This window comes from Crocodylus porosus, unplaced genomic scaffold (genome assembly GCF_001723895.1).
Source record: "Crocodylus porosus isolate Cpor-Errol unplaced genomic scaffold, CroPor_comp1, whole genome shotgun sequence".
In the NCBI taxonomy this organism is placed as follows: Eukaryota; Metazoa; Chordata; order Crocodylia; family Crocodylidae; genus Crocodylus; species Crocodylus porosus.
This window is the reverse complement of record NW_017728915.1, coordinates 18,383,883-18,396,429: the sequence shown is the minus strand read 5'-3', so window position 1 is coordinate 18,396,429 and position 12,547 is coordinate 18,383,883. Positions and strand designations below refer to the sequence as shown.

At 38.7% G+C, this 12,547-nt stretch overlaps 1 protein-coding gene across 3 annotated transcripts in view; it reads left to right on the top strand.

Moving 5' to 3' along the window:
- Nucleotides 1-12,547, top strand: part of PHKB (phosphorylase kinase regulatory subunit beta) — a 195,880-nt gene that overhangs the window by 151,793 nt on the left and 31,540 nt on the right. For all 3 annotated transcript variants that reach the window (XM_019535774.1, XM_019535772.1, XM_019535775.1), the window contains 4 exons: nucleotides 6,910-6,993; nucleotides 7,466-7,570; nucleotides 8,396-8,478; nucleotides 8,565-8,655. In XM_019535774.1, the coding sequence (XP_019391319.1) occupies nucleotides 6,910-6,993; nucleotides 7,466-7,570; nucleotides 8,396-8,478; nucleotides 8,565-8,655 (363 nt within the window). The remainder of the gene's footprint in view (nucleotides 1-6,909; nucleotides 6,994-7,465; nucleotides 7,571-8,395; nucleotides 8,479-8,564; nucleotides 8,656-12,547) is intronic.

Genomic DNA, 12,547 nt, shown 5'->3' with positions numbered 1-12,547 from the left:
AGCCTTGCTAAAGTCAAGGTGTATCATGTCCGCTGCTTTCCCCACATCCACAGAGCGAGTCATATCATCGAGAAGGCAATCAGGTTGATCAGGTATGACTTGCCCTTGGTGAATCTGTGCTGACTGTTCCTGTTTTCTTCCTACCTATTTCCATATATCCCTTGAATTGCTCTGGCCCAGGGCCAACCAGAGCAGAGGACTTCTTCCCAAGTGTTCCTTTGACAACTATTGTGCCTTCCAAGCTCTATTGCCAGCCACGTCCTCCTGACACTGCCCCTGGCTGCACAGCCCCTGCTGTCACCACCCCTCTGTTTTCTCCTGAGGAGGGAAGGAAAGAAATGCAGAAAAGCTAGTGTTAACAAAACAGAAAAAGCTGACACAGGAACCTGTATTTGCTTTTTATGAAGGACTTGTATAATCCAGATAGTTAATTATGCCAGTTCTACAAATACTTCTGCCTATTGATAACCAGAGCAGTTAACTTGACAATCTTCTGGGGAACAGTATTTGATATATTTCTGGGAAATGAACCAGCTTTATGATGTTTAAAGCTAAAATATTGGCTATCTTATAATGGATACTTAAAAAACAAATCCATTAGAAAGAGCCTGAATTGACACAGCTTCTGGGGTTTTGGTTTTTGTTGGTTTTTTGGGGTTTTTTAACTGTAATGAATCAAAGAGAAGATCTGTTACTGGAAGAAGAGGTTATTTTAATAAACCATAGAGCATTGTGTCACTACAATTCAAAGAGAACACCCTCAAGGAAATGTATTCAAGTTCCATTTTTCTTTTAACAAAAAAATTCTTTCAAGGTGGGCTGAAAATCAAGGTGATTTAAATTTTATGTTTCATTCATTTTTAATCAATTTTTCCATTTGGACTTCAGTTATTTTCTAAAGAAATTTGCTTTCTCATTGGTTTAGATTTACTGATAAATAGAGCCTCCAAACTAGATTTAGCAGCTCTTTTTGCAGCTCTTTCTGCTATCTGCGAGGATACACTAAACTATACATTTATTTAAGCAATTATAATTTGATGATTGAGACAATCAAAACTCAAGTTGGGAAGCTTTAAATCAGGAAGAATCTGTCTTCCAGGCTCAGTGAATCCTGATGAGAGACGCAATCATTTCTTATGGAGCCAGAATCTGGGTCCTTGTGCCCATGATGACTTCACTGTTTTCTTCTACTCATTACCACAATCCAGTGGGTTCCCTCACTAGATCAAGCCCTTTAATACAAACCTGCTATGCAATACCTACAAAGCTAGACTTCAGAAGTTAGATGTTTCTCTCTGATTCTTTCTTGCTGTAGTGAACCATTCAGTCTGTAACTAAAGTTCTTTCTTTGCATCTCAAAGCTTTCAGTAAAGACTCTGGGATTCAGTATTGATATTTTTTATTGAAATGTTGTAGGCTTTACATATTGTCATACGTTCAGATTTCATTTTAAATGGGTTTATTTTAAAAGAAAAACTTACTATAATTTAAACAACCAAATAATGAATCTTCTCTAAATGAGAAAATAAGCTTTTATAATTTCTGAAATAATTGATGTTTGTGAACCCTGAATTCTCTTACCTGTGTGGTTTTTGTTTTTTTTATGTTGACGTAGAGAAATAAGCCCCATCTAGTGTTAAGTTATAATCCATATGCAACTTGCCATTCATGTATGGTCTGCAACAAGGGTGGCCAACCTTTGCACATGGGTCACAAGTGACACCAGCACATGGCAGATTGGGCAGGGAGCAGAAAGCAGAGGAGTGGAGTAGCAGTCAGGGGGGGTGTGGGCTATATTTGTGGCATGCCTGTCAAAAATGTTGGTCCCTGCTGGTCTATAGCATTTGTAAGAGTAACGAGCTTTAATGTAGTTGTGATTTTTGTTACATGCAGACACTAATACAGCTTTTTTTAAATTGAACTGTATCTAAAAAAATTTTCTACTTGAATACGGTTACTTGGGTTAAGTAACTGGTGATAAGAGGACTATGGGTGCCTATACACGAGCAGGGAGGCTGTTCTTATGTCCTGTAATTCCAACATTCAGAGCAGACTCAATCAGGTTGTCTGGAGCGTAGTAATTACTATGCTCTGGCAGCCTCTCACATTTCGTGTATCAGTGTCCCCGCACTTCAAAAGGGTGGTGGGGGCACTTTATCCTAAGCTCGTCAAATGCCATTTTGATGCACAAGATGCTCCCAGTGCTTTAATTAGAGCTGCTCATGAAGCCACTCAAATTAGAGTGCCCTTCCCTCCCCCCCCAACCTCAGAGCATGTGTATAAACACCCATATTGTTTACTACAGAGAAGGGACTTGTTTGTTCAGGACAGCATTGTGATTGAAATTATCCATAATGCTGATTCCAGGTTTGACATCGATGAGAGAAAAAAAAAAAAACATTGTCAATGCACAAAATAGTTTTCAGGCAAGTTTACATTGTTCTTAATCTGCAAAACATGGTCACAGTTGAGGAACATAATTTTCCACAAAAGAAAGCTTTCTCTTCGTTGTGACAGAAAGCGTATATTCAGTGTCTTTGAGCTACTCTCTCATCAGCTTCACTTCACTAGAGATGGGATTATTCTCAAAACAGCTGCTATTCCATGTCTGTCTTCCTGTTTTGCATTAATTCTCCTTTCTCCCTTGGTAGTTCATAATAACTCAGCAGCTTGGTTAGATATGTTTATTTTACTTTCTGCAGCAATTTGACCTTTTTTTGTGTACATCACTCTACTGTAGAACTGTAACTGCAGCACTAACTCCAGTGCAGTCTGTATGGTTTAGAAAGCAGAAGAAAAATTGGGCTGACTAGAGCCTGAAGGCTTGTTGTATTCAATGAGCCTCCATTATTCCAAAAAAAAATCTAAATCATGAATGGTACCTACACATGAGCATGGAGGCTGCTCTGACACACTGGAATTCCAGCATGTCAGAGTATACTTGATTAATTGGGTCTGCTGGAACATGGCAATTACTTCACTCCAGCAGCCTCCTGCATCTTGTGTATCAGTGAACTTTAGTTCAAACACCCCTGCTGCCATTTTTAAGCATGGGGATGCTGAGGTAGGAGACACAGCAGTGCTTTAATTCTTTAATTAAAGTGGCTTTTAGAGCCGTTCTAATTGAAGCCCTGTGGAATATGTGTAAAAGGGCCCAAAATGTTTGCCCTTATGACCAGTTTATAGCTCTAGCTCATTTGAGTCATATTATCCTTCGTCTTTACATGTTTTTACTTTAGCATTAACCTGGGGACAAGCCATCTGGGAAAACATAATTCATGTATGAACAGAGCATCATCACACTTCATCTCTCAGAAAGTTGTCTCTCTCTGTTTCTTTCCTAGTGAATTGTGGGAGACCTTTTCTGTCTTTGTAGGCAGATAGATGTTGTGGAAAGGTTCTGGTGATTGTGCACCAGCTGGTGTTTTTTGGAGGGGGGAGGTATTTTTTTAGAGGTGCGCACGGATACATCGGTCCCATATTGGATCATCACTGATCTGAGGAAAAGTGAGAGTATTGGCAGTCGCCTTTTTTTTGCCTGATGTGGCTGATTAAATGTTACATGCATGTGTACAGCCAGAGCACAGCATGCAGGCAGCCAGCAGTGCAGCTGGGTCTGACTGGTAAGTCTGTTGTCAGGGGAGGGGAGGAGTGGGGAGGGGGGCTCAGATCAAGGCCCCTGCGGTGAGGGAGGGAGTGGGAGTGAGGCTGGGAGAAGGGGTAGGTGCTGCCCAGCTGGGGTGGGGCAGGGCACGGGACAGAGTCGTGGCTCATCTGGGGGGCAGGGGAGGAGTGGTTCCCACTGCGGCATGTGCCCCTGGATCTGCATGTGGAGTGGGGTGGGCTGCTGCTGCAGGCTGGGGCCAGAGCTGTGCCAGGCTCTTCCTGGCAGGGGGCTGGGCAACCACCTCAAAAATTGCTGTAGCCCCCCTCCCAGTGCCTTCGCCTGCCCCATGCACAGCCCAACCCAGAGCCTGGCCTCAGCCCGCAGCAGCAGCCCGTCCCACATGCCTGTCCAGGGGCACATGCCCCCTATGCTCTCCCATGGTGCACACAGCAGTAGGATCCAGGCTCGCTGGACAAACTGTGGTTTGTGCTATGCCACATCCTGCCCCAGCTGGGCAGTGCCTGCCCCAGCCCCCCTCCCTCCCTCACCACGGGGGCCTCGATCTGCCCCTCCCATGTGCCTTCCCCACAACAGACTTACCAGCTGGATGTCACTGCCCATGCTGTGGGGCTGCATATCAGATCAGTATCACCCAATATAGCTCATTAAAAATTGGCCATTGCTATTGGCCCAAAAAATCTTTATATGCATACCCCTAGTATTTTCCTTTTTTCCTCTGTCTTTATTACTAAGCGGGAAGATTACCAGCTCAAGTGAAAGTAGAACATGGGTTCTAATCCCCACTTCAAACTCAGATTGAAAATAATACTCTAATTGAGTCAGACATTTTTGTGTGTAGATGGATAAGGAGGGTCATTGGAGGCAATTCCAAAGTAAGAGTTTTGGCTAACTCTAAAGCCAGGATATATCTAATACAGTAGCATAACTAGGGGTGGGCAAGAAAGGCATCTTTGGATGCCAAGTTAGGGGGGGTGCGAGCCCAAGTTAGGAGGGGTGCCTAGACAAATTGGAGGATTGGGCCAAAAGAAATTTAATGTAGTTCAACAAGGACAAGTGCAAAGTCCTGTACTTAGGATGGAGAATCCCATTCACCACTACAGCCTGGGGACTGACTGACTGACTAAGCAGCTGCTGTGCAGAACAGGACCTGGGAGTTACAATGGACAATAAGCTGGATACGAGTCAGCAGTGTGCCCTAGTTGCCAAGAAGACTAGCAGCATACTCAGCTGGATTAGTAGAAGCATTGCCAGCAGGTCAAGGGAAGTAATTATTCCCCTCTATTCAGCACTGGTGAGACCACGTCTGGAATACTGCGTCCAGTTTTGGGTCCCCTACAACAGAAAGAATGTGAACAAGTTGGAAAGCGTCCAGCAGAGAGCAACCAAAATGGTTAGGGGAGTGGGAAATATGACTTCTGAGGAGAAGCTGAGGGAACTGGGCTTATTTAATCTGGAGAAGAGAAGACTGAGGAGGATTTAATAACTGCCTTTGAACTTCCTGAAGGGTAGTTCCAAAGAGGATGGAGCGAGACTGTTCTCAGTGGTAACAGATGACAAAATAAGGAGTAGTGTTCTCAAGCTGCAGCAAGGGAGGTTTAGGTTGGATACTGGGAAAAACTCTCTCACTTAGGAGGGTGGTGAAGCACTGGAACAAGTTACCTAGAGAGGCGGCAGAATCTCCATCCACATGTAACTTACAGAGGTGCAGGCAATTTAATGGTAATATTGGAGTGATGTTGTAGCCATGATGGTCCAGGAATCATGCAAGAGGCAAATATTTCTTAGGGTTGTACCAGCTATTCATTTGAAATCCTAAGTCATCTTTGCCTCCCAAGGAATTTAATTTAATTTTAGTAATAGGAAGTTTGTCATCTCAAATTGCTCAAAACGGCAGTTGCCAACATTGGTTTTTAATTTGCATGGGTAGTCTTGCTTATCTACAGTTCAAGTAGTTACACATTTTCATTATGTTTCAACCAATCTGATAGAGTTTTATAAGTCTTTGGTATTTATTAGTATATCAGGTGAAATAATGCCAAGTATAACTTAAAATAGCTTACATAAATGTGATTAAGCAAAGAACCAAAGATGTCTGTTTATTACATGTTACTAATGCATTAATCTTAGAATAAAGTATCTTAATCTTCTGCATTGCTGTTCCAATTCTATTTTGCCCTAGGAATGAATGGCATTTTCAAAGTATGTGAGACCTGACATTAAATGCAAATAAAAATGAAAGTGTAATGATAGTTTGTGCACTTAAAACAAAAAATAAACTGTGTATCGTATGATTACATAATTCTAGAATACAAAAGAACACAAGATATATAGATAAACAAAAAATAATCTATTGGTAAAACTGTAAAAAGCCAAAAATAATATCAAAACCTAGGGAGTATTATCTTTCCCTTTTTTATTATTGATTTGTTTTCACATAGATATTTTAGCTACATTGAGGATGCTTTGAGATTTTTAAGTATTAATTTGGTCTGAGTTAATGTAGTCTGTATAAACAGAGCTTTAAATAGAAAGTCATGAAGTACACTAGACATCAGCAGGAGTCACTGCACCAATCCAGGGACACAACATTCACACAAGTTGCAGAATTAGGAACTAATTCTGTCTGAAAAGACCAAGGACAATATAATGGCTTTGATGTTCAGGATCACAGTAGATGTCCAAGCATAGTAAAAGCATCTTTGCAAAGCTAATATAGTGCCTAACTGTCTCCACTATACTATGGTTAAAATCAGCTGTCCTTTCACTTCCATGAAGAACAATATCCCCTAAAAATTTAGTTAGCTAAAGAGGTAAAACTATACTTACACAGCAGATATATGGAAGTTCAATTTTAATGCATTTCCAACAGTAGCTTTCATTGGAGTGAATATTGTTTGTCACTGAAGATGTTACTGAGAGCTGATTTTTAATAATCTATTCCCAGTTTCATTTAAATACAGAATGAACTTTTAAATGTAGGTATACAAGTATTTATCAAAGTAGTGGGCCAAATTCAGTCTTTTGACTGCACATTCATTTATAGTCTTGTATATCTTGGTTCTTTTACTGTGATATGGATGAATATCTTTTTTTTAAAAAAAGGAGGTAACAGCAAGAATTACCATATCGTAAATGCATGTCCTCGCCTGCCTCCTCTTCCAAAAAAAAAAACCAAAAAGGAAGAATTCACATTTCAGCTGCTTCTTGCCTGAGATGAACAGAAAGGCCTGAACCTCTGTGTAAAGAAATTATCTTAAGATGTTCACAACTTTTTTTTACAGGCTTACTTCCATTTGGGGATCAATGACAAACTAGGATTATCTGGAAGACCTGACAGGCCTATAGGATGCCTTGGAACATCAAAGGTCATTGAAATGATGGGTTTCTGTTACATAATTAGTGTGTATTCCAGGCGTACTTTGAATTATTCACTGGATGCAGAGACCTATTTAAATTGTTCAATTTAATAAATGTAATCTTATTTACTGTACATAAATCTTGTTTTGTGTTTTAAAATGTTTTTAGTGGACCTTGTAAACCCATTAAGAATAAAGCACAAGCTATCTCACTGTTAAATTATTTCACGCCTTTCCTAAGCATCCAATTACAGTAATACTTACTCACCCAAGACAGCCATGATGATAATAGGGGTGAACTGGTTTAATTAAAAAAGAATGTGGATTCCTAAGATTTTTTTCTCAGGAGTTCCTTTTGCAGCTCATTACTATTTTGACAGTTTTGCAAAATTATGACTATTTTTAGTTTTTAGGCTGTGTTAATATTAAGTAGTTTCAAGTTTTTTAGAGAAGTGGTTAACATTAGTTTCTCTCTCCACAGATTTATCGCATACTAGGAAAGACTGTAGTGTGTTACCCAATCATTTTTGATCTAAGTGACTTCTACATGTCTCAGGATGTTATGATGTTGATTGATGACATTAAGGTATTTATTTGTTTTGTCTTATGCAAAACTGGTGAAATACAAGTTTTCCCTAGGAATAGCTCAAAAGGCTTGATGATATACAGTATTGGAAATAGGACGTTAAAATCTATAGTATGCATGTCTTGATACATAAGGAATACAAAGTTATGATGGGAAGAACACTAAAAATATTATGATGACTGTACTGCTTGTCAGAATAGACCCTAGTGGATGTTCTTCAGTGACTGATCATTCAGAAGTGAGTGGCATTAAAATAACACAAACCTTTGCTTCTTTTCGGAAGCAGGTGTTCTTAGTTGGGGACATAAGCCTGACAGATTTATTTAAGAGATGCTCTGGTTCAGAGCCTCATCAGGGTTCTCTTACTGAGCCTTGGTCAACAATTGAAAATTGCATTCCTTGGATGAACCTAAGTGAAGGGCAGGAGCACTAACATTGTCTGTTGTACCTTCCCATTCCTGCAGTTGAAGAAAGGACTTCTGGTGTATAGAAGGTGTAATATCTGTGCTTTCTGTGTTAGCAGCTCAATACATTCTATGCATAATATACAGGGCAGTTCAAACCCTACATATTTTTATTACTCCCCTTATGAAATGTTAAGTATGAAGTAAATCACCAGTCTGAGCAGAATTATGCATTTGAAAACTGTTTGCATTGTTCAAAAAAAACCAAAAACAAATGCAACTAAAAACATTTGATTGCTAACTTCCAAACCATCAGTCTGTTGGGTTTTTAAATAATGGCTTTATTTTAGCTTGCTGCTGTTACAGTGTATTGGCCTGTGAGTTCCCTGCATCTAATGCATATACTTTTTCATTTACCTAGAACGCATTGCAGTTCATTAAGCAGTATTGGAAAATGCATGGTCGCCCCTTGTTCCTTGTGCTCATCCGTGAAGATAACATAAGGTATGGAATATATATCTCTTAAGAGGAGCATAATTTGTAATATGATTACACGTGTGATATTAATGTGTCTGTTTTTTAAATTTTAGGGGAAGCAGATTCAATCCAATATTGGATATGCTGGCAGACTTTAAAAAGGGAATCATTGGAGGAGTGAAGGTTCATGTTGATAGAGTTCAGGTATTTTTTTTTCCCCTAAATGTTTCGCTCATGCTCTGGTAGTCTCTCTTACTCCTTATATTGTAAATGATTTCTGTAGACCTCTCATTCCAGCAAAATTCTTCTCTTTTCTATGTGATCTTTCAGTAGCACATTTAGCATCATAGAACTAAAGATGAAATTAATTTCAGAGTTATGCTTACTTCTGAAGTCATATATATTTAATGAAAACCCTATTTTTCAGCAGAAGCATGGGGCCTTCTTGCATTAGCCTTTTGTAATTACATTCTCCACAAATGGTGGGGCGTCCTCTCCCGTTCCTTCCCCTTCCCCCCAAGAGCTGGGAAAGATGTTTTTTCTTTTCCTTACTCCCATTCGTCTTGTCACCAGAGGTCAAGTCCTTGATACCAAATACTGAGAGATCTCTTTTTGGCTAGGTCAGTCTATGTTTTGGCTCTGCTAAAATCCTAATTGAGACAGTGTATGTTGTAGTTTTAATGTTTTGGCTCTTTAAAATAAATCTTAATGGGAGACCCTTGCCCAGATAACATGTTGAAACCATCTTTAATGTTGTACTGATGGCCAAATCAACTGTTTTGTCTACATTTTAATGTGAGTCGTTCACCCAGTTTTTGCTAATATGTTTAAAAACTAACTTATTTGGTTTATTGATGGTAGTGTCTTAGTTAAAATCTCTTACATCTTGGAAGGTATTCACCTCTCAAACAGAATATTCCTAACTCTAGCATATAAAGGCTGTCAATAACTCTCTAAAATAACAGTAGCCAAGCAGACTTCATACAATTTCTTGCTATTATAAGCTGAATTTCCTAATGCAGATGCCATTACCTGTCATGGAAAGTGCTGCCTACTACCTATAAGCTTCTTCTAATATTTTACTGTAATGTAAATATCCTTTCTATTATTCTGTATTTGATTAAATTATTATATTGTCATGAAAGAACGTCTTGAAAATCCTCTATATAATGTGCCTTTAAGTTGTTTTAAACATGATATTGTTTTGAAGTCATTGGAGACCATCCATTCTCACTGTTCTACCACAAAAATTCTTTAAATAATTGATAAGCAGCACTGAAGAAGGTTTATCTGATTGGCAATTACTTCTATTTATGTTGAATTTCTTATTCATGAAGGATGTAAATTGCAGGGAAAAAAGTACATCCACCTTTTAAAAGTTAAGAGGGTGGCATCAGCCAGGCCCTCTCACAGTAATTGTCTATCTCCAAACTTTTATCCTGCATTAAGTAAAGGATTATGCCACAGTAGCTTCCCTTAGCCCCGCTTCATTTGAGAGGCAAATTGCTTTGATTTAACTTTTACTTGCTGCAGGTGATAAGAGTAGACGCATGAGCAGGTACCATGGAGCAGCAGATGTGCAGTATTTCCCTGCGCCCTTTTAACTTGCTGTATTTTTTTTCATTTGTCAATGGTCTCAGGCACTTAATTTAGTGATGAGCACAGTTAACAATTGTGACACCTTGAAAAAATTACATATTCTGCTCTTGTCAAGTTTTTTTTCATTCTATATTTCTTTAAAAGCCTGCTGAGTTTTTTTCCAGGGCTGTACAATGCAATCATTCCCCACATTAGCACAGTATATACCATTATGGTTTATTGTATATTAATTGTTGCAGTTAAGGTTTAGTTCCTACTATAATTTTAAACTAAGGATGGGCAAACTGGTTTGGATAAAATAGGAATCATCCTGATCCTACGATTCCTCTGTAAAATATTATTGAAATGACATTTAAAATCTCTTTTTCTAACTCCAAAATTCCGTTAAAAATAAACACCCTGGACATTACAAGGCAGCTATGTAATTGAAACTTAAACTCAACATTTCTCTTGGTTTAAGACATTGCAGTATATAAAATGCCAACAGCCTAGAAGTTTTGGATATTTTTTAATGAGAAAGATGATTACTTGTTTTTAAAGGTAATATCTTTTGCCAGTTTGGTTCTATATACATTAACAGGGTTTTTTCATGTTTGCCCTTGCTTAGTTAGAACCAGATATTTTAATACAGATTATAACTGTATTGATATGATCAAATTTGGATTTTTTCCACCTTATTTCTTAAGTTTTATAATATTAAACAGTGAGGGGTGTGAAACCTAAGGAAGTGGCTAAGATTGCAATATGATGGCAATAATACATTATCTATTAAGTCAATATGTATTACATCTTTATAAATTATGTTCAGCTGGTATGTTTTAGATACACATATTGGAACATGCCTCCACCAAAGGAGTACATATTCTTTGTTTGTGAAATGTATGTGAAAATACATTCATCCATTTAAGAAGCATATCATTCATAAGGTTTCTAACACTGCTGTTAATTTTCACTTCCACTGTCTGTAACTACTTTCATCGTCGGCTGTTCTCCGGGGCATTATGCAAGGTGGAGACGAAGAGGGGTGTCAGCCATAAAGCAGAACAAGAAGAAAGAAAGAGGAAAAACAGCCTTTGATTATGATAGTCAACTCTAGTATTTCTATACTCCACTTTAAACTGCAAACATGAAAACTCAGTTTAAAAGTTCACAGTATACACATAGAATGTACTTACTGAGGAGTAGCAAAACAACATATTTAAAAAAGCCTCTTAATTGGTTCAATAGAATAAACCTAGTCTGTGTGTGTGTTTGGGGTGGCGGGGAACGAAGCATCTCTAGACCAGTGATTCTCAGCCTTTTTAGACCTAAGACATTGCTCATTAGATTCAGGGCACCCATTGTTAGATTCAAGGCATCTCTTGGAAAGTGCCAGTTCCTTGTTTTCGCTTGTCTTTTGACTACAGAAAAAGAATAGACCAATTCTTCTGTTGCAGAGAACTCAAGCCACAACAGGTCAGAATGTTTTTAACCCTGTGGATTCCTATTTGAAATCTCTGGGTTTATCTTGTGAATCAGAATTCACATCTAATAATCCTAATATTGTGCAGAATCCCATGGCACCCTTGAAAGAATCTCAGGGCACCCTGGTTGAGAATCGCTGCTCCATACTAAGGAATGACGGACTAAAACTACAGAAGCCCTGTAGATTTGTTATGCTGAGGATTGGGTGAAAATCCACTGACACTGGCTGGTAAAACAACTAGCCTTTGTTCAGGATAAATGTAAAAAGCATGTAAGCTCCTTTATGGAACAAATGATAGAAACAGTAGCAACCACCACCCAAAACGTAACCTTCATGCAAGGCTGAAATAGGAATTGAGACTGAGGTTTTTAAAAGGACCTGAATGCAAGCACAGGGAGCAGGAACTCTGTATGCATGATAAGCTGCAGGTGTACACAGAAGGTGGCAAGGAAACCTGACAGATTGAGAGAAGTACATGTAGCAAGACTTTAAGAATAGCGGAATAAGCCACTACATAGCCTGCACTTGAGTAGGGGAGACTGCAGTGAGTTAAAATGAGTTGGGGGCAAGAGTAGGAAGAAAGAAACCAGGAGAGATGTTTGTTTTTTGCAACGTAACTGAAATTGAGAGAGAAGACCAAAAAGCATGATAGAACATTTGTCCAGAAAACTCACTCTGTTGCGGTGTTCAGCTCCTTAACTAGCATCAGGAGTGTTCAGTACTCAGAAATACAACTGTCATACCAGAGTAGCTTATATAGATTCATATACATTTCCTACTATGGACTGTGTATTTCTGTACCTATGGGCTAATGGAAGTCTCTAGGTTCTTGCATAATATGGCAATACCATGTTAAACATTCACATATAAGCAAGTCATTTTCATATCACCCTCTTCCTATTTTTAAATGCCTGCTTTTATACACCTATGTTTTTATACAGCATAGACCAAAAATCATGATGAGTAACAAAGGGTTTGGATTGGCATTCATTTCTAGTACTAAAAGCTGATATTCTTACCTCTAGAAAAATA